General features: G+C 39.0%; 1 protein-coding gene across 6 annotated transcripts in view; it reads left to right on the top strand.

Annotated features, from left to right (window-relative positions):
• Window positions 1-24443, top strand: part of CNTLN (centlein) — a 256631-nt gene that overhangs the window by 164475 nt on the left and 67713 nt on the right. For all 6 annotated transcript variants that reach the window (XM_050944136.1, XM_050944137.1, XM_050944139.1 and 3 more), the window contains 5 exons: window positions 1249-1340; window positions 4734-5275; window positions 8548-8722; window positions 14212-14305; window positions 15002-15222. In XM_050944136.1, the coding sequence (XP_050800093.1) occupies window positions 1249-1340; window positions 4734-5275; window positions 8548-8722; window positions 14212-14305; window positions 15002-15222 (1124 nt within the window). The remainder of the gene's footprint in view (window positions 1-1248; window positions 1341-4733; window positions 5276-8547; window positions 8723-14211; window positions 14306-15001; window positions 15223-24443) is intronic.

The raw sequence follows: 24443 nt of genomic DNA, 5'->3' as shown, positions 1-24443 counted from the left end.
TGGGAACTAGCAGATTAATATCAAGGTAAAGGTACATATTCCCCAGATGCATAGTTTTACCTTTTTCAGCTTTTATTATCTTTAGAATAGTGCTCCATTTATTTCATGAATACAGTAGTTTTAATTGGCTGTGACATGTTCCAAAGACAAAAGAAGGGTCTAATTCACTCTAACAAACTTATTAGTCACTGTTTATATCAAGAGGATTGCTAATCTACAGAGAGTAATGCTGTTTTCTTCTACTCCTGTTTTGTTTAGAAATCAAAAGTTTTTAACTGACCTGCAGTGTCTGCTTCTGGTTTAAAATGATATTTCCAAAGCAAATCAAACACAGATATTTTTTCCCCTAAGAGTAATTCTTTCAGTTAGTGTAGGAAAAAAAATTCCTAAACACTTGACTGGCATTTCTACAGTCAGGTTTTCCTGTTTCTCAACATAATTTTCTACCTTTCCTAAAGAAGTCATTCCAATAATTACTGTTCTTTTTTTTTAATAACAATGAAATCAACCAAAAATGGAAACTAAACACTTTTTGTTCTGATTTACCTTATAATATTACTGACATTTCCATTTTATAGGTGTGCTTCCTTTAAGAACATTTTTTTTTTTTACTTGCCCTTATTTTGGGAGGAATTTTAGTAATTGAAGCATGACCATTGGAGTGGTAAACAGAATCAAGTTCACATTTACTAGTTTGTAGTTTTCTAATTGTTATGAACTCACAACATTACAACAGAATGATTTGTGTGCTTTATCCTGTAAAACATATGATCTTTCACTTAACAAAAAGGGGGTTTAAAGTTTCAGTTCATCCTAATTCTGTTGCTGTTTGCTTTGTTCACCAATCGCTCTGATCTTCCTGGCAGGGGAGAAGACCTAGAGAACAAAACTGGTAGTGACTGTGTAGATAAAAAGGCAATGAATTCTGCTTTTAAGGCATATAGGGAATAGTCTATAAAAGAATGAAAATGGGAATAAAAGTACAGCATCTTTAACCTGCAGATCTGTTGTACCTTTGAAAAGCTTGTACTGTGGGGAAAAAACACACTGTGATGCTACAAAGATTCATAATTATGTGACATAAAACTTTGAAAAAAGGTCACTCTTTAGAGACTGACCGAAAGGCTTGACAAGAAAATACACCAGATTATTTATAATTGGAAACTAAAGAACACATTTCCTTAAACTGTGTGAGTATTGTTTTAGTGGCAGTATGTGTGTCACAATATTTTATTTATTCTCTGACAGAACTACTCTTTAGACTTGGTGAAGATGATGGGGTCAAGAACAGTACTCCAAAGAAGAATGTGAAAGAAACAACAGATCAGACATTACAGAAGGTAAGATATTGAGCCCAGGAAGTTAAATCTAAATTTTAACGTAAAGGATCATACGTTAAAGTCAGAATTCATGAATTGAAGCTCTGTGTTCTATCTCTAATTTTCTTTCATAATTCAAAAACACTGACTGCCAAAATTATGTCAAAAATCAATGTTAGTGCAGTAGATATTGATGCATCATGTGAGATAAATGCTGTTAATATCAGAGCAAATTAAAAATGTGTTTAAAGACAAAATGAACTGCAATAAACCAACACATTATCGAAATTAAAATAGGAGCATCTGCTTATTATTCGCAGCTTTTGGGTTCTGAAATCTTTATTTTCCTTTGCCAAAGTTTATTTAACTGTACACATTATCAGATGTCAATCCATACAGCTGTTTTGTTAGAGAATCACATCTGTGCATAACAGTGATTTGGTAATAAATTCACTTACCATATTTAAATTTTAAAAAAATACTGTTTTGAAAAAAGTTCTTAAATATGTAACCTCTCTCTACAAAATGGTAGTGTAGATATATTTAATAGGTTTATTGGTTTAACAGATATACTGTGCAGCATCTGTCATATTTTATTTGTAAAATAATGAGGTATTCTTAACAAATCACAGTTTTTGTATTGACATTTTTGCTTTGCACAAATAGTTTTATATGTTAACAGGCATTCACTTAAAAGGGCACGTTTGTATTTTACCATATGTTTTTGTTTGCTGCAAAGAAAATGCATTTTTCGGATAGGCCTATTCCTTTAGCTTGTCTTTAGCTTGTCATTTGGCCTAATTATATTGGTCTAGTTAATTAAACCTTTAAGAGCATTGTTAAATTGAATAAACACAAATATGTACATGAAATGTCAGTATGGCTATTTCTATTTTTCTTATATTTGTGAATTAACTTGTAGGAAGTACAGTAATTTACAGCAGATGACGTGATTGCATATACTTGTAACACTTGCCATATGGTCAGGTAATGAAGTCTGTCATCTCGTTATTACTGAATGACAAACATCATGTTAAAATAATAACACGCATAACAGGAAATGCTCACATTCATTTATCTTAAGGCGGAGTGAGTAATTGAAATAATTTGAGCATTACAGTCTAGGATTTCACACAGTTTATACTAGGTTATTATCTATATTTCAGAACTATAATTTTGTTTGCCAGGTGCTGTATAATTTTTTATCTCTATGGATATATACTGTTGTGATGATACCTTAGGACAGTAGTCAGGGCCGGCTCTAGGCACCAGCCTAGCAAGCGTGTGCCTGGGGTGGCAAACGGTGGGCCATGGAGTTTTTATAGCATGTTGGCGGGGGCAGGAGGAGGGCGCCTCAGGAAAAAATAAAAAAGTTGAGAACCCCTGCCTTAGGATATAGACCCAGAAGATATTTGCTGTTTCCTTTCAACTACCATAAGTGATTTTAAATGACAATGAACGTTAAAGGTGTTTTAAAGAACTAAGAAATGAAGAAAGCTCAGGTTGGAAGTGCTTAATGAACAGTGAGTTAATGATAAGTACTGTATTGGCCTTTAACCACTGGAGATGTGGGTTCAAATGCTAATCTTAATCATAAATACAATGGGTAAAATTGGTAAAATCTTAGCTTCATTGAGTTCAATAGCAAAATTCCCCTTGATTTCAATGGATTCAGGATTTCACCCAATGAGTTTATGCAGTCATAGCCTAATTCTTTGTTCACTGTAAACCTGCCACACGTTTTGCTCAAGGGAAGTCCAGCAATGGATAAGCATAGATATTGAAGGTCTGATTTCAAGCTCATTGGTAAAGATACGTTAGGATGTTTGAACTTCACTGTTCTTAATTTAACATGTGCACTGAGATCCTTCACTGTCATTTGAACTAAATTAATCCATCAGACAAAATAATTCTATACGCTTTAAAACAATTAAAAACCTTCAGCCAAATACAACCTGTCAGTACTTCTAATATTTCTTTAGAAATACTGTTCAGTTTAAAATTTGATATTGTTTTTGGCATTCCACTCTCTTGCAGCGTGCTGGCACTGGCCAATATTTTATAAAAAGAGTTTCTAAAGTTAGGCTGCTAAATTCTTGTGTAGGTACCTGATTTTCCAAAGAGCTGAGCACTCAGCAGCTCCCACCGAAAACAGAGTAGAGAAAGAACTGTGGTACATCAGTTACACCTCTACCCCGCTATAATGCGACCTGATATAACACAGGTTTGCATATAGCTCGGTAGCAGCAGGGCTCCGGCGGCACTTTAAAGGGTATGGGGCTCCAGCTGCTGCAGGGAGCCCCGAGCCCTTTAAATCACCCTTGGAGCCCTGCTGCTGCTACCTCGGGGCTGCAGCAGCAGGGCTCCGGCAACGCTTTAAAGGGCCTGGGGCTCCCCATGGCCAGAGTCCCGTGCTCTTTAAATCACTGCTGCAGCCCTGCCACCGCTACCCTGATATAACGGCGTTTCACCTATAATGCAGTAGAGATTTTTGGCTCCCACGACCACGTTATATCGGGGTAGAGGTGTACTAGATAACTGACAGTGAGATTTTTCCACAGATTTTTCCAGAGTTGCATTGATTTTCCCAAAGACACTTTGGAAAAATCTTATCTGAGTAGCTGTTACTTTATAGGGGCCTAGTTCAAATTAAACTTGCTGTTCATTGCCAAATATTGTGGTATTTAGTTTAAACTTTGACCAATGGCACTGAAGGACAGTGAGAATCAGTCTATTAGAGGTAATCCTGAGTTTGTTTAGACGGTATAGTACATCAGCAACAAAACATATGGATCATTTGGACATAGCAAGTCTTTAGGTATGAATAAAAATAGTGTTTGGTAAGCTTGTAAAGAGATTTCACTGGGATAGTCTGGATTTTCCTATACTGCAAATAGAAAAGTTCCTAGTCTTCATATTCTAAAGTCCCTAAACTTTTATTAAAATTTCTGGCTGATTCTGAAAGGATATATTTAATATTTTTAAATAATTACATCAAAGAGTTTGATTATTTAAATACCTTGTGCAAAATTGTTTGTTTTGTATATAGCTTTTTTTTGAAAATTTTGTGCAAGTTAAATTAGCATGTATAACCAAATCAGTAATGATCTCGGAACACATCAGCAAGGTTTATTGGCATACTTAGACTTCTGTGTCACTTTGTCTGGAATTTTAACTCCTTTTACCATCTGCCCTTTGCTCAACAGATGTATTATTGCCGTTAGAATGTATTCATCTACACTGCCTTTGAATTATTTTTGAATTAGACACTTTAGATTACTTTTGTCCTTGTGCTAAATGTAATTTTATTTTCATAAAATAAATGTAATGTTAAGATATAACAGTTTGATTTTGTGCTATTTAAAAGTATAAAAGCAAACTATAATGTTTCACTCTAAAACTCAATTTTGTTAGGTGTGCCAGTTGGAAAAGAGATTTAGAGCTCTTGAAAGGGAATCAAAGAAGCTGAAAGAAATAAACAAGCAGTTAACTAAAGACAAAAATGATCTGAAAGCATCTATAAAATGTCACAAAGAAGATGCTGACACAAAAGAGAGAGAGTTAGAGAAGCTACTGAAGAAGCTTCGAGAAATAAAGAAAGACAAAGCAGATCTTCAGTTAGTTTTTGATGAGCTGGAGAGAGAAGTTACCTCTCTGAAGAGGCAAGTGGCAGAAGCGAACAGGTTGAGAAATGAAAATGAAGATCTGTTCTGTGAGGTGCAGCAGTTGAAAAATTCACTGGACAAAGCCAAAGCAGTGGGTACCGTGGCCACTGTAGGAGCAACCCATGGGCAATGTAATTGTAAGACAGCAGGAACCAAGGTTAAATTAAAAGCAGCCAAGAAAAAAAGCTCTCTGGGACGTCACCAAGCTTTTCTCAATCAGTCTATCAAGGTTATGAGCAATGTATTTGAGAACTTCAATAAGGATGGCTGGGAGGATATGAGTGAAAGCAGGTACGACTCTCATTAACTTAGCTCTGTAGAGGGGACACCGTGCATATTTAAAGCACTAGCAAATGGAGATTGAATTTCAACTACTGTCGATTTGGTATTCAGAAAAAATACTGTCAGATCTTTTGAAATATCTTGGGAGGTCTTGTTCTGAGCTTATTGACTGAAATTTGCATGCAAAATTAGCCACAACTGCATGAGTATTTGAATAGGTGCCAGGAAACCCAAAAGAAGGCAATGCTTGATTTCTTCCAGTGATGCTATTTTCATGCAGTCATGAGGCTTGAAATTGACAGTTTGGCAGGTTGATTTAATTTGCTGGCCCTTTGCATATTCACCACTGACAGCTAAGGATTCCCAGGCAAGCCTACTAAGTCGGTTTAGTTATCTTGTGACATGCTGACCCAGGAGGAGAAACATTTTTTCCCCTTAATTTAGTTAGATAAATTTTGAATGACCCATTTCAGCTTGCTAGCAGATGTCTACAAGCTGTTTAACATCCTTTAAATTAAGAACCATCTACACTAATTATTTCATGTATGTTTTATGCACAGTCATTGTACTAACTTTAATTGAATGGTGGTGAAAAATTAGTTCTTTAAAAGTAAGTATTACTGCACATATCCCCAATCTTGAGTCACAAGCCCCCCAGCAAATAGCACTGACAAAACTCTTAAATGTTTAGAATTCTTGCCTCTTCTTCTGTCTGTCTCCCCACACACACTTGAAGAGGCAGCTGTAAGCCACAAGGGCAAATGAATATAAAATGCCACATAGCCTCCCATTTTTAGTTCTCTTCTTCCCAAAAACAATAGAGAAGCAAGTTCTAATTCCACCTTGGGCAGAAGGGAGAGGGCTCGGGAATCGATTTATCTGTCCAGACTAGAAGCGATAAATGGATCCCTGCTGGATCAGTTGCTGCCCGCTGATCCGGCGGGTAGTGTAGACATACCCTTAGTGAGTGGCAAGTTAGTGCAGGCTATGTTTTCACCTCAGCTGTCCAGAAATTAAATGTTCATGTAGGCAAGCCAGAGCAAATCACTTAACTTCTCTGTTCCTCAGCTTACCCATGCATAAAATGGGGATAATGATATGTAACCAACTATGCAGAGAATCTTGAGAGCTATAGTTGCAAAGCTCTACGTAAGTGCCAAGTATTGTTGTTGCTATTGTTGTTTATATTATGGTCTGGGTTTTTTTTATATTTTAATATTGCAGGCGTACTGATTTAATGCAAACGATTAAAGCTGGTGTTTTTTGTTGTTGCTATTATTAGCAGTATTTTCTTTTTTTTTAATTTGCTAGTTTTTGCCTTCTGTGAACAGTTTTGTTAATCATAATATTGTTCAACAAGGGAAAGTAATACAGTGACTTCAAGACGTGCCCCAAATAACCAGAAGATACCCTCTTTGACAGTTGTATCCTGAGTGTTTCCTAGATTGCTCTTGGCAATGATAGCCCAGAATGCAGGATCTACTGAAGGAAATGGCTTTATTTAGTTATGTCTTTTCCATGTGTAAAAATACAGTTCTTTATTACTGAAGGCTGGTTCTAAGTTTCAGGGTTCAAGTCTTATATTTTCTAGATGACAGAACATTCTTTCAAAGCATTCAGCTGCAAAAGAACATCAACACAATTAGAAATCCCTCGGTGGTAGTTCAGCATCTTCAAAACATTATGTTACTTTCTGCTCTTCACAGTCTGAGAGACACATTGATGCATCAGAGGAAGCTTTTCATCATACAAACACATCTTTTTAGACACTCTGCTTTTGAGTTTGAGGCAGCTCCTCCAGTTAAGTGGCCTGATTCTCTACTCCATTATACACCAGTTTTATGCCACTATAACTCTACTGAAGTGAACAGCACCTTCATATAACATCCTGTTGGTTTTGGGGGGAAAAATAGAGTAAATGTATCTTGTGCCAGTGGATGGGTCAGACTTTATTCCCCCACCTTTTCCACAATTCTAGTGGTAAAGCTGGTGATGATCAAGCAGAAAACTGGTAAGGCGTGTAAGCCTCTGCCCCAGATCGTCCTTTCAGATGCACTGCAAATCTCGGGGGGGGAAAAATTAGGTCCCCTTCCCATCTTGTAGCAGTAAGAAGAACTGACTTGAAGGCAGGGGCTTGTGAACACCACCAACTGTGGCTGTTTAATCATCAGCAGAAGGTACTGCAGAAACTCAAGGACCAGCTGAAATGACAGTGGAAATTTCCTTTGGAATAAAGTGATGCCTTTAAAAGCCTTGCAAAAACTATAGAAAAGAAGGGCACACTAGGTCACAAAGCAAGTTAATTGCAGAGCCTGGAAGAAAACCCAGGTATTAGGACTTGCAATTGATCTGTTCAGTAAGCATTTCTAAACGGCAAGTACCAAGTTTAAAGAATTCAGTGAACTCTAAAGAGCTGCACTTTAGATATTTCACTAAAGCTTAATTTAACAAATTTAACTAATCAGCCTTGCAAATATAGTTCAAGTGAAACAGTGAAGAAGTATATTGCCATTATTATTTTGTATTAAATGAGTACAGTAGTTTGCAGAACACAGAGTATTACATGTTTCCTGCCCCCAAATAATTTAGATAACTGACACACAAACATACCCATAATAACAGAGGAGGATTGTTTTTTGAATCTCTCAGATTAACAATGTCAAGGTTGTTGACCTTTGCCAAAAGTTGACCTTTATTTTAGATATTTGTTATGCATCAAACCTGTGATAAACAGCATGCATGTGCCCGATCAGTCAGAGTGGGTCTTAAAATAAGCAGGGTGGGGTTATTTTTAGTTTTGTTTGTTTGTTTTTGTTTTCAATAACAATTAGTTTTAAGAGGAAATGTAGTACATCTTTGGAACCAGGTCACAGGACTTACAATATAGTGTAGCACAGCTTTTTGATTATGTCAGCTTTCTGGTCTACAACAAAAAGCACTTGTCACTAGTATCATGCATCCTCTTTTAAACTGTAATTACAGAAGACTATAGATGGAGCTGTTCAAGTAGAATTCAGTAAAAATTGAAATTAGCAAAATCTGAGATTTCTTTTCATCTGTGAAATGCTTGTTACAAATGTGTTATTTGTAGGTATTCATTAGTTGAATCAAATTAATATTTTCCAGATGATGCATTGTTCACCAACTGTTTTTAAAGTGCTTAAGACAGTTCGCATTTGTAATGTGTGTGACTAATCACATGGTATATTTTGTGATCCCTTATTAGATATTTCAACTTTTTAACAAAGACATTGATTTCCCCCCCAAATATGCTATTTTAGTGACTCTGAAATACCAACTTCTGAAAGCTTGGGATCAATAATTATGAAAACAGTCCAAACCGTTGATTCACTAACAGACACAAATGATCAACAGGAAAAATATCAAATACAAGATAATCAGATGGTCCACAATATTGCACATTTAGAAGACAAGAGCCAACTATATCACAAAAAGGTACAGTATAACTTGTGCATTAAAATGTATCCTATGATTTTCAAATAAGCAATTTTTAGTAAATATTTTTATAGGTTACAATGCTTCAGTGTTTCCTTATACTGAACAAATCAGTCTAGTAGAGCCATTACCAAACATTATTGGAAGCTGAACATATAGCCAGTAGTCTATTCCTTGTGTATATCTCTAGCTGAGTAATTTCTTAGGATGAGAATTTCCTACAAGATGTACTCACACGACTAAACAAAAACATGAATCATCAATAACATATGGGCTAGCAAACATTTTATCTCAATCAATTTCAATTTATGAATTATCAGTATTTTCAAATAAATTACCCTAGAATCATTGACTTCTTGTTTGCAATCCTGAAGTGGAAGGTGTGTTAGCTATTTCATTTCTTGTTTGTCTGTGGACGTATAACTTGGGTTTAAGTTCTCAGTGGTACCAATAGTCACTCTGACAGTGACTTAAATTGACAGTGAAAGTCCCACAAAACTTTTTAGTTCTCAAGCATCCTGGCTTGGAGGGAGTACTGTTAGTGATAGGTGATTGCCCCCATAAGGAGACAAAAATAGATTTTCTATCCTCCTGGCACCATTGACTTTTTGCAGGAGCAAACACGGATCAAACAGTATTTCTGGGGCATCCAGGAGCCTGTTACTCCCAAGTATTGCCTCATAGTAGTGTTTCTCACATGATATTTGATCTACTTTGAAGATTGATGCACAAGATCTGAGAAGTGCAGTTTAAACCATTCAGAATTGTTGATTTTGGCATTGCAAAGGCAAAACCTTGAAGTTTGGATTTTAGGCCACTTGGCTGCATTTAGTAGTTGAACTATGCTTTTTGTCCTTATAGCTGAATATTTGACTGCAATTTGTTTTTGGTTTGTCCCCCCCCTGGATTTAATTTGAAGAAACAAAGGAATAAACATATGTAAAAATAAACAAACAACAAACCCATCAGGTTTAAAGTATTATTTTTGTGGTAAAGAACAAAAGGAAGTAAACATACCTTTCTGACTGTCAGAACTTGAATTTTTTTTGTACTGTAGATCTTGGTTCAAAATTAAGAAATATCATTGTAAAATGTTCAGTATAACCAGGAGTAGTTGTCTTGCCGATAGGTGCCTGGATTTTCAAAATCTATGCACCTAACTCCCATCAGAATCAGTTGGCGTTAGGAGCTTATGCCCTTTTGAAAATACCGGTAGATACCCACCTACCTTATTCGGTTCCTTTAAAAATCTGTCCATGTCTTTATGATATTAAATTATAAATTCCTCGCATCATGTAGTACTCTTAGGGTTGACAAACTGAGAGACGTTGTCATTTCTGCCATCCTTCCTTTCCCTATCACCACGTCCATGATATTGATCAGAGCTGAGTGGAAACCAACATTTCCGGTCCTTAGAAAAATTCAGATTTCCAAATTGGAAGAAAAAGTTGGAAATGCAAAATTCTCCATGGAACACACATTTTTAAAAAATTCCATTTCAGAAGAACCAAAACAGATTTTCTGGAAAATGTCCATCTAGCCAGATGGCTCCCCATCTCTGCAGCAGCCTACCTACTGGGGAGCAAGAGCCGGAGAAACTGGAATCTGGGGTGCCACTGCTCCCCAGAAACTGGCTTTCTAGGGCTGGCAGGAATCTATGCAGCCTAGTCTCGTCCTTGGTGATCTGATCACCCTTTGTCCACTACAGCTTTCCTGTTCCTCTATTCTTGTGCCTACTAGCTCAAGCCTGTCCACAAAGCTAAAACATTCCTCTCGCTGGACTGGGGCTGCCCCCAATTGAACTCTTCTACAGCTGTAGTCTTTCTGTATTTACCTTCTGCGTGGAAGAAGGTGGGATTTCTGGCCTCCATAACTCGAGGGCAGCTGGAAAGCAATGGAAGGGTGGCTGAGGGATGGCTGGGCTCTCTTGAGTGAATCATTCACTGTGATCCTAATGGAAGAGCTAGCCAAGGCAGTCTCTGGGGTGACTAGAAGCACAAAAGTTTTATTGAAACTTGAACAAAATCTCAGTTTCAGTGAAACTGGCTAGTACATGGGGACTATTCTGGTAAAGCAGGACAGGCTGGGTAAACCATGATGTCTTGGTTCATGGCCTACAGGAATTTATGAAGGTCTCTTCAGATCTGAAGAAGGAGGCATCAGAGTCGTAGCAGCAGACAAATTGACTTTATCCAGTGCCCCGTCTAGCAGACTAGCAACTGTGAAGACCAGTGTTGAGAAGATGGTGCCAAGAAAAAACTGGAATGGCACTGTCATTGATGTCCCCAGTACCAAAGCTGACTCCACTACCATCACAGACACTGGTACCAAAGCAGACACCGACACCTCTGGTACTGAAGACTGGCACTAAGAGGGGCTACTCTGAACACCAAGGCAGAGATTCCAGATGGAGCTCAGGATCTTTATGCAAGGACAGACCATGAAAAGCCTCTGGACAGAAATCCACCAAGTCCCACACTGTGTTGAGGACTGGTGATAAGGAGCAGCCTACAGAGGACGAATCCTCTGATACTGACCCTGGATTCAGCATCAGACCCCTCATCATAGATGCCCATATCCGATGACACACCACTGGAAAAGCCAGAACCATCATCAGCACCAAGGCACCTGCTGGTACCCGGACCAACCACGGCACTGCGAGCATTGTAATCCTCTGCACTGCCCGTGGAGGAGATCTGTTCCTCCTGTCCATTGCACTCTTACTTGAGATATTACTGTCACTATCTTGAAACTCAGACATTCACCTTATCCTTAAGGTTGTTTTCTGTGGCTTGGATGATCAGTGAGCTCCAGGCCTTACTCTAGACCTCCTTACACATCCTTTAATAGTGACAAGGTGGTTCTGAGATCACACCCTAGCTTCCTCTCTAGGTCTTGGAGTTCCACCTAAATCACTCAGTTAACTTGTCAGTACTCTTCCCAAAACTACATTGATGCTGGGTGAGAGAAAGCTGCATACTTTGGAGGGTTCTAAACTCTTGATTTGTTACACTGTCAGGACTCAATCTTTCAGACTGTATCCAGAACATTGAAATGCCTAAACCATTGCATCACAGAAGCTCTCTGAGTAGATCACATCTGCATCTCCACCTCTTACCAATTAGCTGGTGAGCTTCTCCATCCAAACATCCAGGTGCGCTCGCACCACCAGGGCACAGGCATTTAGTTGAGTTTGCTTCAGAAATGTACCGGTATTTAAGATCTGCAAAACACTGATATGGAGCAACTCGCTGACTTTCATTTAACATTGTGCCCTTAGCACGGCAGCTAGGGTGAATGCCAAGTTTGGGACAAACAGTTTTTCAATATCTGACTGATACAGCTGATGCATCTCCTTCCCACCATTCAGAGTGAATACTTGCCAGTCATCTACAGTGGGATCCACAGTGACACATGTTTGAAGAAGGAAGAACAGTTACTTACCCTACAGGAACTGTGGTTCTTGGAGATGTTGGACTTAGTGTTGATCCCTTGGCCTACCCTCAATCCTGGCTCTGTGGAGTCCTCCACTAACATGGGCTGTGAATAGCAAAGGAACTGATGGAGGGTCACAGCTGCTCCATCCTTTGTGCCCCATATGGGAGCACAAAACAGGCACATGCATGGGCCCAACAGACACTGCTATTCAGAAGTGTCTGGGATTTCACAGGAGGTGCTGCATGTCTCAAATGGGATCCATGCTGACATACTTTAGGGAAAATAACCATTCTTTGCTTAAGGTTACATAAGAAGCCAATGGCTGAGCTGGAAAGGGAGCTCTGTTCTCTGTGGTAGTGGACAAATGTATTCAGTAGACCACAGCAACTCTCATACAGTTATTTCAAATCTTTGTCCATAGACCAAATGTAAAATGGAGGTGCAATGCTTACCTACCATTGTAAAGTACTTCAAGATTTGAGGACTTCAGTAGCTCAGACATAGGTTAGGGGTTTGATACAGGAGTGGATGGGTGAGATTCTGTGGCCTGCGTTGTGCAGGAGGTCAGACTAGAAGATTATAATGGTCCCTTCTGACCTTAAAGTCTATGAGTCTATGAGTCTATAAGATCTATGTGAAAAAATATCACCATATTATTAGCCAGATTCTTTTAGATGGGACCACTAAGGCACAAAGAGTAATTTAGTTGGAAAGCTGTTACTTAGTGTGTTAGATATTTGCTGTTGAAACAAGAATCCTAGTTATAAGTCTAACAATTAATTTGCTGTGACTTTTTAGCACTTTTTCCTACCATTTGGGCTGAAAGGAACTTCTGCACAGACATGCATGGCTGTCTAAATTACCGAGGCATTTTAGATTATTAGATTAGATTGAGCATCATTGTTCACTGTATTAAATCTTGTGACTTATGTTCTGGTTATTTACAATTTAAGAAATATATAGTTCTTTACCTACACAAAAGAAAAATTGCAATATTTTGGGGGGAGGGATAGCCTAGTGGTTTGAGCGTTAGCCTGCTAAACCCAGGGCTGTGAGTTCAGTCCTTGAGGGGGCCACTTAGGAATCTGGGGCAAAATCAGTACTTGGTCCTGCTAGTGAAGGCAAGGGGCTGGACTCGATGACCCTTCAGGGTCCCTTCCAGTTCTAGGAGATGGGTCTATCTCCATTATTATTATATATATTTTGAAAACAAATTAAAAAACATAGGGAATACCAGAAACAAAACTTTATTTCAGAACTGATTAAGGACTTAAAAGCAAAGAAATGAATAATTTATTTTTTTACCCACTTCTGTGCATGTATTACTTACTTATATTCCTACTGCATATGGCAAGCAACATTGTTCATCTTTCTGCTTGTGTCAACTGCACATTGAACAGGTTATTAGCCTATTTAGATTAGAATCTAGCAGTAATTATCATTTTATATTGAGATATTCTAGGACTAATCTTTAAAAGTGCATGCACCTGATTTAGGTGTAGTCAAACACAGGAGCTGGGGATTGTGTATGCACATAGGTGTTGCATGCTATTTCTAATTTGGACTTTTGCAGAAGTGTACGCAAGCATTTGAATCTTTGAGCCATTATCTTGTTACTTAAATGCCATGAAAAGTGGGATATTGTAAGTCCAGAAATATTAGAACCTCTTTCATCCTAAAGATGATCAGTGTACATTTTATTTAGAATGATAGATCTCCCATAGCATCATACAGTGGTATTGCAGTACACTTTTATCCCCTTGCTTATGCCATAGTTGGGATCCTGTGAGAATTATTTTCTTTGTAGGACAGTGCTCTTCTTTACAGTTTTAAAATGTTTTTTCCTACTCCCTATGGAAAGAAGATAAACCAGTACTTTTCACTATAGTGCTGTTTGTCCACACTTCTGCATAGTTTTATTTATTTTAATTTTGCTTATTTGAGATGGGGAGTTTTGACATTTATTTCCATACAAATCAGTAAGCTCTGGAGTGTTAACAGTAGATATGTCAAAGTAGAAAGCTGCTTAATCTTTGTGCTTCTTTATTTAGGGCAACACACAGAACAAGGACGTTGAAAAATCACATTCCCAAAGGAGGAAGATCAGTCCTCTCATAACAGCTCATCCATCAGTTATAAACAAAGGTAGGAATTTTAGATACATTTGGGGCCAGATCATGAAAGAAAGAAAAAGATACGCAAGGGTGTTTTTGCATGCGTATTGTTTGCATGCAATCACCATTACTGTGCACATACCCAATTATATGCTGTTTTAGTATTTGCCTATTGAAATGTGGTATATACATATATTTTAAAATTTGGTCCTTTATTTTAATGAAGTTCTATTCAGAATAGTGATTATGTAAAATGGCATCTTCTTGCTCAGCTTATCTAATTTTTGTTTCTATCTCCAACTTATTGATTTTACTGACTAACTTAAGCTTTTACTACTTTCTATTCCTTTTAGTCCTTGAGAGCCAATACAGCTGTGATACAGAATGAGCTGTATTCTGATCTGGCTCAGACCTTAAAAAAATCTGTTAACTAAGCACTGATTGTAGAATCTTTATTGTTGGTAATGCATCAATGAGAAACTTGGAATCGGGTTTGACTTCCAAATCCCAGGCTGAATTTGCAGAGCTAAAAAACAACCCTTTATATGTAACCTGAACCAGCTTGATCTGGAAGTCATTGAGAGACAATAAACATGGAACGCTACAAGCTGCTTTTAGTGTCATTTTTCAGACAGAACCACACTTTGGAAGGCTAATGAAAAACTAAAAGCAATTTAATAATTATGTCATGACCTTCCAGTTTGGTGACCTGCCACTTTATGTTTAGTAAACAGAGAGAAAAGAAGAAATATTGTGGTCCAGAAACCAGGCTGCTCTGTTTTATTGCGGGAACGAATTAAGTCCTTGCAGCAGCAGATAGCTGTTCTGCAGAATGCAAAAAGGACAGCAGTATCTTCGGTCAAAGAATTTAAGGAAGTCAATGAAAAACTAACATCTCAACTACATCTGGCTGATCAAAGACTTCAAACCAGCAGACGAACAATACAGGTAATGACAACTCTATGGTAAAATGTAACAGAAAGATCACATTGCTGAAGTCTGACAGCCAAATTCACCTCTTGTATAATTCCATGGAATTATGTGGGAATTTAATTTATGCTCTTACCTTGTTGTGGTCAATATTTTGAAAGAGCATGTTTGCTAAACACGTTACAAATGAGCATATTTTATACAAGTGTTTTGAGTCAGTTACCCTCTACAGATGGTTATTAAAAAAGAGGCCTTGATTCCATTGAGCCCTAACTAGGATACCCTGCCCACACCCATTCTTGTACCAGCACCAGTGATTTGGGGGATAACGGACTAGCTTCAGATGCTGGAGCAGAGTGGAACAGCTTGTGCTGTTTCTGTCCTCTTTGGTCAGGCTCTAGAATCAGCCCTACATCATTTTTTTAATCCTAGATTTCTCTGCTAAGGTGGGGGCAGTTAGCAAGTTTTATGAAAGATAAACTGCCATTTGGTTAATCCCTCCGCCCTCAAAATGCCAGCTTTCCCTCCCCTTCTTTAGCCTTCTCTCCACTTCATCCGTACTTCTATTCCTTCCCATTTTTCCTCACTCTCACTTTTTATATATATTTTATGTTAATGTATATGAAAACTCCTCAGCTGGACCCCCTTGCTACTCATGCTGTGGTGACTGGCCTGTCTTTTTATAGAGCTGATTCAACATTTCTGCAGTAATTGTCTCTTGATGGTCACACAAAAATACCCTGCCTACAAAATAACAGTGCTGCAACAGATGGACTTGCTGGAAGGAGGCAGGCATTAAAAAAGAGATCAAATTTCTCTTCTCTACCTCCCTTCCCCAATCTCTGAATTCTTCTATTTGCAGATAAAGTGAAAACTGTATCACGACCAGTCCTTTTTACTGTTTTGGAATAGGGGGAGCTACTAATTTCCAGAGGGAGGGAAAATCTCATTTCTGTTATACCTTTTGCATAATTGTGTATGCATTATGAAATGTATGTTTGAAATGTTCAAATGCAGAAGGTCCAAAGGCATATCTAATGATTAGTGGAGCGCTCCCTACCTCATAAGCAGTATCATAATGTAGAGGTTCATGGACTGTATTATTTTCACAGGAAGTAACATGTAATGTAGATAGAACAGATAATGTAGATCCAGACTTTGGAGCTCCACAGGAAAGCAACCCGGGAAAAACAAATAAAAGGACGCCCATGTTGTATTGCCAGGAAACTGGAAAAAAATGCACTATTGACATAAGCATAAATTATACTGGACCACTAGGTCTGCTATAGTTAAAGTTAAGACCAGCTTTCTGTGTAAATAATGATTCCTCTAAGTGCTCTGAAATCTGCATGCGTAGCTGGGTTGTCTTGAAATCTGCTATGCCTAGTTGGCATATGTGATAGAATTAATGACCCAAATTTGGGGTCATTTGAACAAGAGACTCCTGAGATATAGCCCTCACCTGAAAAAAACAGCTTTTCTTAAAGTTCACAGATTCTACCAGCTTTTTTGTGCATACTTAGGGAATATTTACACTGCAATGTAAGCTTTGGCTCAGAGTCAGGCTCAGACCTAACCTCCCTTCTGTCCACATACAAATCCCACTAACCGAGGGCTCGGACTCAGGGTCCCAATACTCTGCAGGGGTGCAGTGTCTAAGCCCAGGTCAAGCCTTAACCCAGGGTTCAAGCCCTGTATTGCTTTGCAGTGTAGATGCAGCCCCTCTTGACTTGGGTCCTGGGAGACATCTAAAAAGTATCCCATAATCCCATGGACCCACTTCCTTTGTCAAGAATCTTGAATCTACTCTATTGGAAATGGAAGCAACCGCTCTTGGTGTACATTAGCAGCTCAGTGAGTCAGCATTCACCCTCCTTACCACTGAGCTGTAAGCAGACAAGCATAGAGCTTTATGTGCTTGCAATGGAGACTGAACAGAAAAAGCCTTTTGCAAAGCGTGCTGCTTCATGGTCTTGGGAGCACAGCCTGATTTTGGTAAATCTCTGGTGCAAGGCTAACAAAACTAGGAATGCCCATACATACTAGCAAATAGCGAAGAACCTGACAGCTTTGCAAATTTACCAAACAGTGCAGGGAGTGGAATAAGCGGCTCAAGAGTGAGCACTGGAAAACCAAGGACCAGAACAGCAATTTGGGCCGCTTGTCAAAATCATGCCTGTTTTATGAGGAGTTTGACTGGGTGCTGGTTTCATAAGCCAAGGCAAAAGGAGGTATGCAACATCCCCCAGAATAACGGTGGAGACAGTAACTCCATTTATGACAGTCATTTGGTAGGAATAGTGTCCCAGTCTGTCCATGAATGTCGACTCCTAATCATTGGAAAACCCTGGCATCCTGAAATATTCCAGTGCAAGCCGTGCTGACATTCATAAATTGCCCTCTGTGGTCCACAAAGGCCTCCGTAACAATGAACTTGTAGCTTTTTTGGTTTGGGCTTGTAAGAGGAGATTTTGACAGCCCAGCAAAATGCCTAGGCCACGGCTAGTACTGGAATATTGATTATTATGCTTATTGCCAAAAGCAACTGTAAGGCCTTTGTAACAGCCTTAGCATAAGTAGGCAGGCCAGGAAAGGAGGGGGACTGACCACGACAATTGAGTATGATCCTGTGCCATCCTGTCTTGCTTCTTTCAAACTGCTGAAGTTTGCAGTTTTGGAAAGATAGGAAGTCCATCTATATTTGACTTCTGGTGTGTGTGTGTCAGGGCCCATGATACTGCAGACTCCGCAAAAACACAACTCATGACTTGAACAAAACAACTAACAACAAAAACAACTAATGGCTTGAAACTTCTTGCTTAATAAACTTCTTGCGACACGGTTATTGGTGATTGACAAGCTATGTGACATTTTGAGCATAAAAAGGGAAAAAGGTGTGAGTGATTTGGATTTGACCTACTGGACATCTCTTGGAATCGTCAGTTACAAGTGGAGGGCTGGCCACCTGAACCTTGTCGTTAGACCACTCAAGACCTTTCCAAATTGTGGGTAACCATAGATTTGAGGAGCTCTAACTATTTGCATATCTGTGTGTGCTAGAAATAGTAATTTTGGATAAAAGCACTTTGGGTTTGTGCCAATTTTTAATCAGACGGATGGGCCGTGTTCCCATGGATTTATTTCCTGACACTGCCTCACAAAGGGTAAAGTTACCGAGAGCTTTGGATTGAGAGAACCCCCTTGAGGAGGGCAAAGCAGTGCCATCAGTGGCCCCAGCACAGTTTGGAAACTCGATTCTCTCAAAGCCAGTCCTTCAGAAATATCACCTTGGGGTAAACAGCACACCCGACTGCCTCAGAAACCTCCACCACCACTTAATCCACAGTTGACCAATACCAAATTGGTTTGCAATGGACCGATATCAGTCTGGGATAGCCAGCTTCTAGACAGCTATAGCAACCCGCGTCTGGGCTGGCCAGGGGTGTTCTGATGCACGTATCTTTATGAAAGCTCCAGAAATGCAGCTTTCTTCGTGCTAAAGTTCTGGACTCACTGCTGGTTATCCCAGGCCTGCATGACAATGGTGATCCCACTAGTCTGTGCTTGTGGCCGTGGTCCAGAAGTACCGGTCTATATAGGGGGCATCAGTGGCTGTACTGAGTTTATTGAGAAGTGTCAGCCAGTTTGAGTCTGCCACGGCTGGGTACTCCTCCTCCTTCTGCTCTATCATAACCTGTTTCAGGTGCCTTTGGTGTGTTAGAAAAAGCCATCCAAATGGCCACCAGTGCCTCACAAAAGCTCTGTCCATTTCCTGACACAGGCATGAAAGCACAAGCAAGAGAAGTTCTTCAAAATGTACCTCCTCTATGTCACTGGCTCCAGTAGTTGGAAGTGCACTGACCAAAATGACACCACATCGGGCTGTACTGGCAAGTGGTTCAACCGTCCTGTAATACGCAGGATGGACAGTCAAGTTTTTGACAGTGCACCATAGTCAAAGGGCTAAAGCAGCCACATTTCGGGTGGGTGCTGGGGAGTCTAGGAGGTGGCTGGTTTGACTCAGGTCTGCATACTGCAGTGTGGTTGCCAGAGCCCCAGGTTAGAAACATTTTAATTTAGGGTTAACAATCAGTGTCAACAGATCACGTCCTGGGTTCTCTAATCCAGGGTCAGCTGACTCATGTCCCACTAACTCTGGAGTAGTGCAGACATATCCTTAGCTTCTAATGGCTTAATGGGACAGAAAGGGGAGATGAATTGGAAGTGGTGGCTGGGCAGCTTAATGTTGTAGAAGATGGTGTACGAAAAAGACACACTAATCTCCTCTGACCCGGTTAAAGTTACTGTAACACTATATAATAAGCTCATAAACTTTAAGGTTAGAAGGGACCATTATGTTCATCTAGTCTGACCTCCTGGGCAACACAGGCCACAGAATCTCATCCACCCACTTCTGTATCAAACCTATGTCTGAGCCATTGAAGTCCTCAAATCATGGTTTAAAGACTTCAAGGTGCAGAGAATCTTCCAGCAAGTGACCCAGGCCCCACACTGCAGAGGAAGGCAAAAGCGCCCCAGGGTCCCTGCCAATTTGCCCTGGAGGAAAATTCCATAAAATTTCTAGTTCTTGGGAGACAGACCATGTCTGAGATTTTTCTCACCATCCCTGTAAGTAACTACACATTCCAAACATTTAAAAGCACTATAATGAAGTGTACTGGGGGTGGGGGTACTTAGGAATCACACAGCAACTGTGTGGCCTAGTGGAGAAAACAGTGGACTGGGACTCTGCAAACCTGGACTCTATTCCTACCTCTGCCACTGGCTTGCTGGATGACTTTAGTCAAGTCACTTCACCTCTCTGTGCATCAGTTTTCTCATCTGTACAATGGGGATAATGATGTTTCCTTCCTTGAGGTCTACTGTTGAAAAACCCTACGTTTATTATCAGTACCTGGCCACAATAGTATCACAGCTGCTTGTCTTCATGATAATTACAATTGCCTAAATGACCATGAACTCCTGCCAGCAACATTTCTTTTTTTATTGAGAAAACTAGGAAATGCAATGGCAAAAATTTTGTTAATTCAGAGTTACGGTTGCCAGATGGTATCTTGTGCCATTCCAGAATACCAAGTTCAGCAAAACTCAGACTTGTGAAAACCAAGAAATAAAGAGTCAGAGTATTTCAAATTCCAACTTCTGAAAACTGAAAAATAAAAAGTTAAGATATGTCCCCACACAACCTGAACTCTGGACTCTTTGAGTGATGCCCCCATATTCCATAACACATCCTTGCACTCTGCCTTGCACTGAACAGCACTACCTACACCTGCCATACACTCAAACACGTCACCAACTCAACAGAAAGAATATCCCATCTGTTAAATTTCTCATCCCTTTCACAACCCCTTCACCTTAATGCCCATCTAAATGCTGACAATACCCAGGGCAAGAAGACCCCTGTGACCCACTATTGACACTGTCTATGCAATGCAGAACTGAAATGAGGTATACTGGATCTTTCTGGGTACACATACACCTCTTTCCTTTGATCACACCTACTGAGGTCAGGCAGAGGAGCTCACCCCTTCTTCCTCCAAGGTACACAGACCTGATTACCTCATATCAAAGTCGGAACTCTTCCAGCTGCTCCAGCTAATTCCTCCACCATTCAGTCCAGTTGCACCTAACACAGTGAATGTGCTGAAGTGCATGCAGATAATTCCTAGCACCTCTTGCCAGCTCCAGGTGGTCAGAGTTAAGGTTTGCGTGGGCATGTACCTTATCTCTTCATTTCCTGGCTTTTCACAGGCTTGAATTTTGGTGAACTCTACATACTGGAAGGGCACAATATATCACCAGGCAACCTTAACTCTAAAGTTCTTTTTGTCAGTTAATATAACTCTAATGGAAACACTTTGTTCCACTGGTCCAGGGTGGAAAAAGCCTGGTCTCTCAATGAAAGCAATTTTCACCGTGCTAATTTAGTTGGAAAACAAACTAATGACATGTTAGTCACAGGACCCCTTACAATTTGGTGCACTCTGAGCAAACACGTGGTATTGCAGGTATTCAAGGCAAAATTGTATTAGACATGCGTGTTTTTTTTTCCTTCTAAGCAACCAGTTCAAATTCCTTTTCTCACAACAAATTACTGTTGAGGTGCCAGACAAGTGCTACCAAGTGGGAAATCCACATTTTAAGCAGAGGTTTGGGCTACCTGCCAAGTGAAAATTAAGGAGGTAAAAAACCTCTACTGTCACTGCAGGGTACATGTATGTTTTAGAGAGAGTACGTGGGTCAGGCAGATCAAATGACTTGTAAAACGTATTTTTTGTGCTATGTAGAAAAGTTATCTCGAAGCTAATCCTCAAGATATTGCAAAGGTAACAGACGTTGTTTTAAATGCTGTCATCCATTTACCATGCCACCACTAACAATGGTGTTATGTTTTCACTACTTTACCCCAATATCTTTGTTATACTGGCTGCTGACATTTTCTCTTGAAGGTAGAAAGGGAAAAGAAGAACTAAAACACAAGGGAATAACCCATGAAAATGAAAACCTGAGAATGGTGGGTAGTTTTAGGAAAATATTAATCATTTAAATAGCATCAGAATTGTTAATAGCCATATTTATAGGTGTCTACATAATCATAATGGGCTGGAATGACACTATACATATAGCACATTTGTGGTACTGGATGAAACTAAATGTTGTATCCCAGCATTTGTAAACATTAGCATCATGTACATGGATAAGATAGCCCTGGTAACTGAGTTTAGCTAAAGAAAGAAATTCATTAATAGACGTAGACAGATGTTTATGTAGTACTTCATCAAAATCACAAAGGGAATCTAGTGGTATAAGATCAACTCTAGAGTTAAGATTTAAATATTCCAGATGTTCATTTTGAGAAAGATTTTATAGTTCATCCAACCTAAGGACTGGCTGGCACCAGTTGATCTCCAGGACCTATAATCGATCTATCATTAGGAATACTGGATTTTGAATTCACTTATTCTTTTTAGCTTTATAAACTCTGTGTAGCAATTCAGAGTTCATATTGTATTCTTTTTTCAGCAAAAAACAATCTCTGCATATTTTTGCAAAATGACTATAAGGTGACTGCACATGTGAGACTCAAAGTTTGCATTCTTGAGGACTCCCATAAGTAGTGAATCAAGACCTTCTGTTCACAAGTACAGTAGTTAGGCTTTGCAATCAGTGTGTAGAAATCACAGCTGGAGTTACTGCTTAATGTAGAAGTGATGGCATCTGATCTTTCCTGAGTTCCTTAGAAAACTATCATGGAAAAATTATTGGCAAAATTCAGGGAAATTCTTCTGAAGAAGCTTGTTTTCTTCCTGCACCCCCTGTGTCTAATGGCAGTATTGAAATTTCTATCACCAGATGTCTGCTCATATTAAAAGACTTTCTGTTACATATAGAGGAGTAATTACAATTAGTGTTGTGCAAAATGTACCATTTTCACAGCAAAAACTCAGACAAAAAGTATGTGGGATACAAAGGAAAACAATCCGATTCCAATTTAAGTCAGTAGTGCTTGCCTTATTAGTGCTGTGGCCCAGCTCACATCCCATCTTGCTCAAATGCATCCCAGAATCCTTTGCGCCCGTTCCCATAGTGCTTAAAAAGTGGCGTCACAGGAATAGTTGCAATACTTTATGAGTTGCCTTTGGCATCTGAATAGTAATAGTTGCAAAGTGGCTGAACAAATCTATTTCAACAGAAGACCAGGGACTGGGAGAATGGGAACAAGCTTGCAACCCACCAGGCAACTACTGACTATGCCGTTGGGGAGCACAACACAAAGGTTGAAAAGCAGTTCTTCAAGCATATTCTTCCAGATGTGTAACTGTTTTGTTTTGTTTTTTATTTTTAAAAAAAGCCTCTGCATGGTATTGCCATAATTCAACCTAAAGATTTCCTGTGGTAGCATTTTAGAAAAAACTTCAGGCTTTTCTTGAGCAATTCTGTGTTCTTTGCAGTTAAGCACAGCTTCCTTTGCCTAGGTCTTACTGTTCTTTTGTTTGATTCTTATTATGCTTCTCAAAGGGTTGTTGATTTGGTGAAACTTCTCAAGCATAGGAAGAAGGAAACATAAGAGAGGGTACAGAAAGGATTCTCACTTCAAAAATAATTCTCTTCTATTTGTGTTTTCCTTTACTTATATATTTGCTTATTTTTATTTGTACACTCTACTGTAGCAAAGAGGCTCAAAGGTGCCCATGAAAATTCAGTAACACAACTCCCTTCTTTACTCTCCTTATTGTGCTTAATTTACAATATGCACACTGTGTATAACATCATCAAGTTTTGGAGATTCCTTAAATATCTAGTTACAATGGTGTTAGTTAAAGCCTGATGGCCAAATTTGGACACCATATAAACAGCTGCCATTAATTACAGTGGAGCTGCATCACTTACCCAAAGTCTGAATTTATCCCTAGTTTGGATATTGGATTTTCAGCTTACCACCTTTTCCTTGCTTTCAGAGTTTACTTCAAACCCTTAATGTTATTTACAGTAGAGTTTTTGAAGTTTGTGTTTTTCTTAAGGTCGCATTTTAAAAAGCAAAAAAGCCAGACTACTAATAGTTATCAAATGGATACTAATGGTTCTGAATTAAGTAAAAACTTGTTTTAGGACTTCCCCCAATTCAGCAAAGCTTTTAAACTCTGCTGAATTTGGGGCCTTTTATAAACATGATTAACATGATAACATGATTAACAGTGTGTTTTAGGGACCTAATCAGTTTGTCTTACTGAAGCCTATTTTTACATTTCCCGGTATCACATCTTTGACCCTATTACCTTAAAATCTCATTCTGAACCATTATGAAATGTTTTTTCATAAGTCCATAAAAAAAAACTAACCTTTTCAATTATAGAAATTTTCTGCAAATGTGCAATGTCTAATTTATTAAGTAAATTAATTGGTTTTGTTTACTTCCCAGAATAACAAAAGCTGTTCACATTATGGAATAATCAGTAATAAAGTTACATTTAAAAAAAAGCATGTATTTGACTTACAAAAATGTAATAAAAGCATTTGAAAACAATGATTTTCTTTGAAAACAATTAGCCCACAAAGAGCGAATTTTGCAGATGAGAAATGCCCCTAATAGCCATGGTTTATACAGGAGTAGTAACATTCCCAGACCCATAACTGAATGGTACTACTGTAATGAAGTGGATCCTGATGGATAAGAAGAGAAACTGCCAAAGACCATTGTCACAGTTGTGGAGCTA

This window comes from Gopherus flavomarginatus, chromosome 3, assembly GCF_025201925.1.
Source record: "Gopherus flavomarginatus isolate rGopFla2 chromosome 3, rGopFla2.mat.asm, whole genome shotgun sequence".
NCBI classification, from domain to species: domain Eukaryota; kingdom Metazoa; phylum Chordata; order Testudines; family Testudinidae; genus Gopherus; species Gopherus flavomarginatus.
Note: the sequence above shows the minus strand (reverse complement) of the source record. Positions and strands in the feature narration are given on the sequence as shown.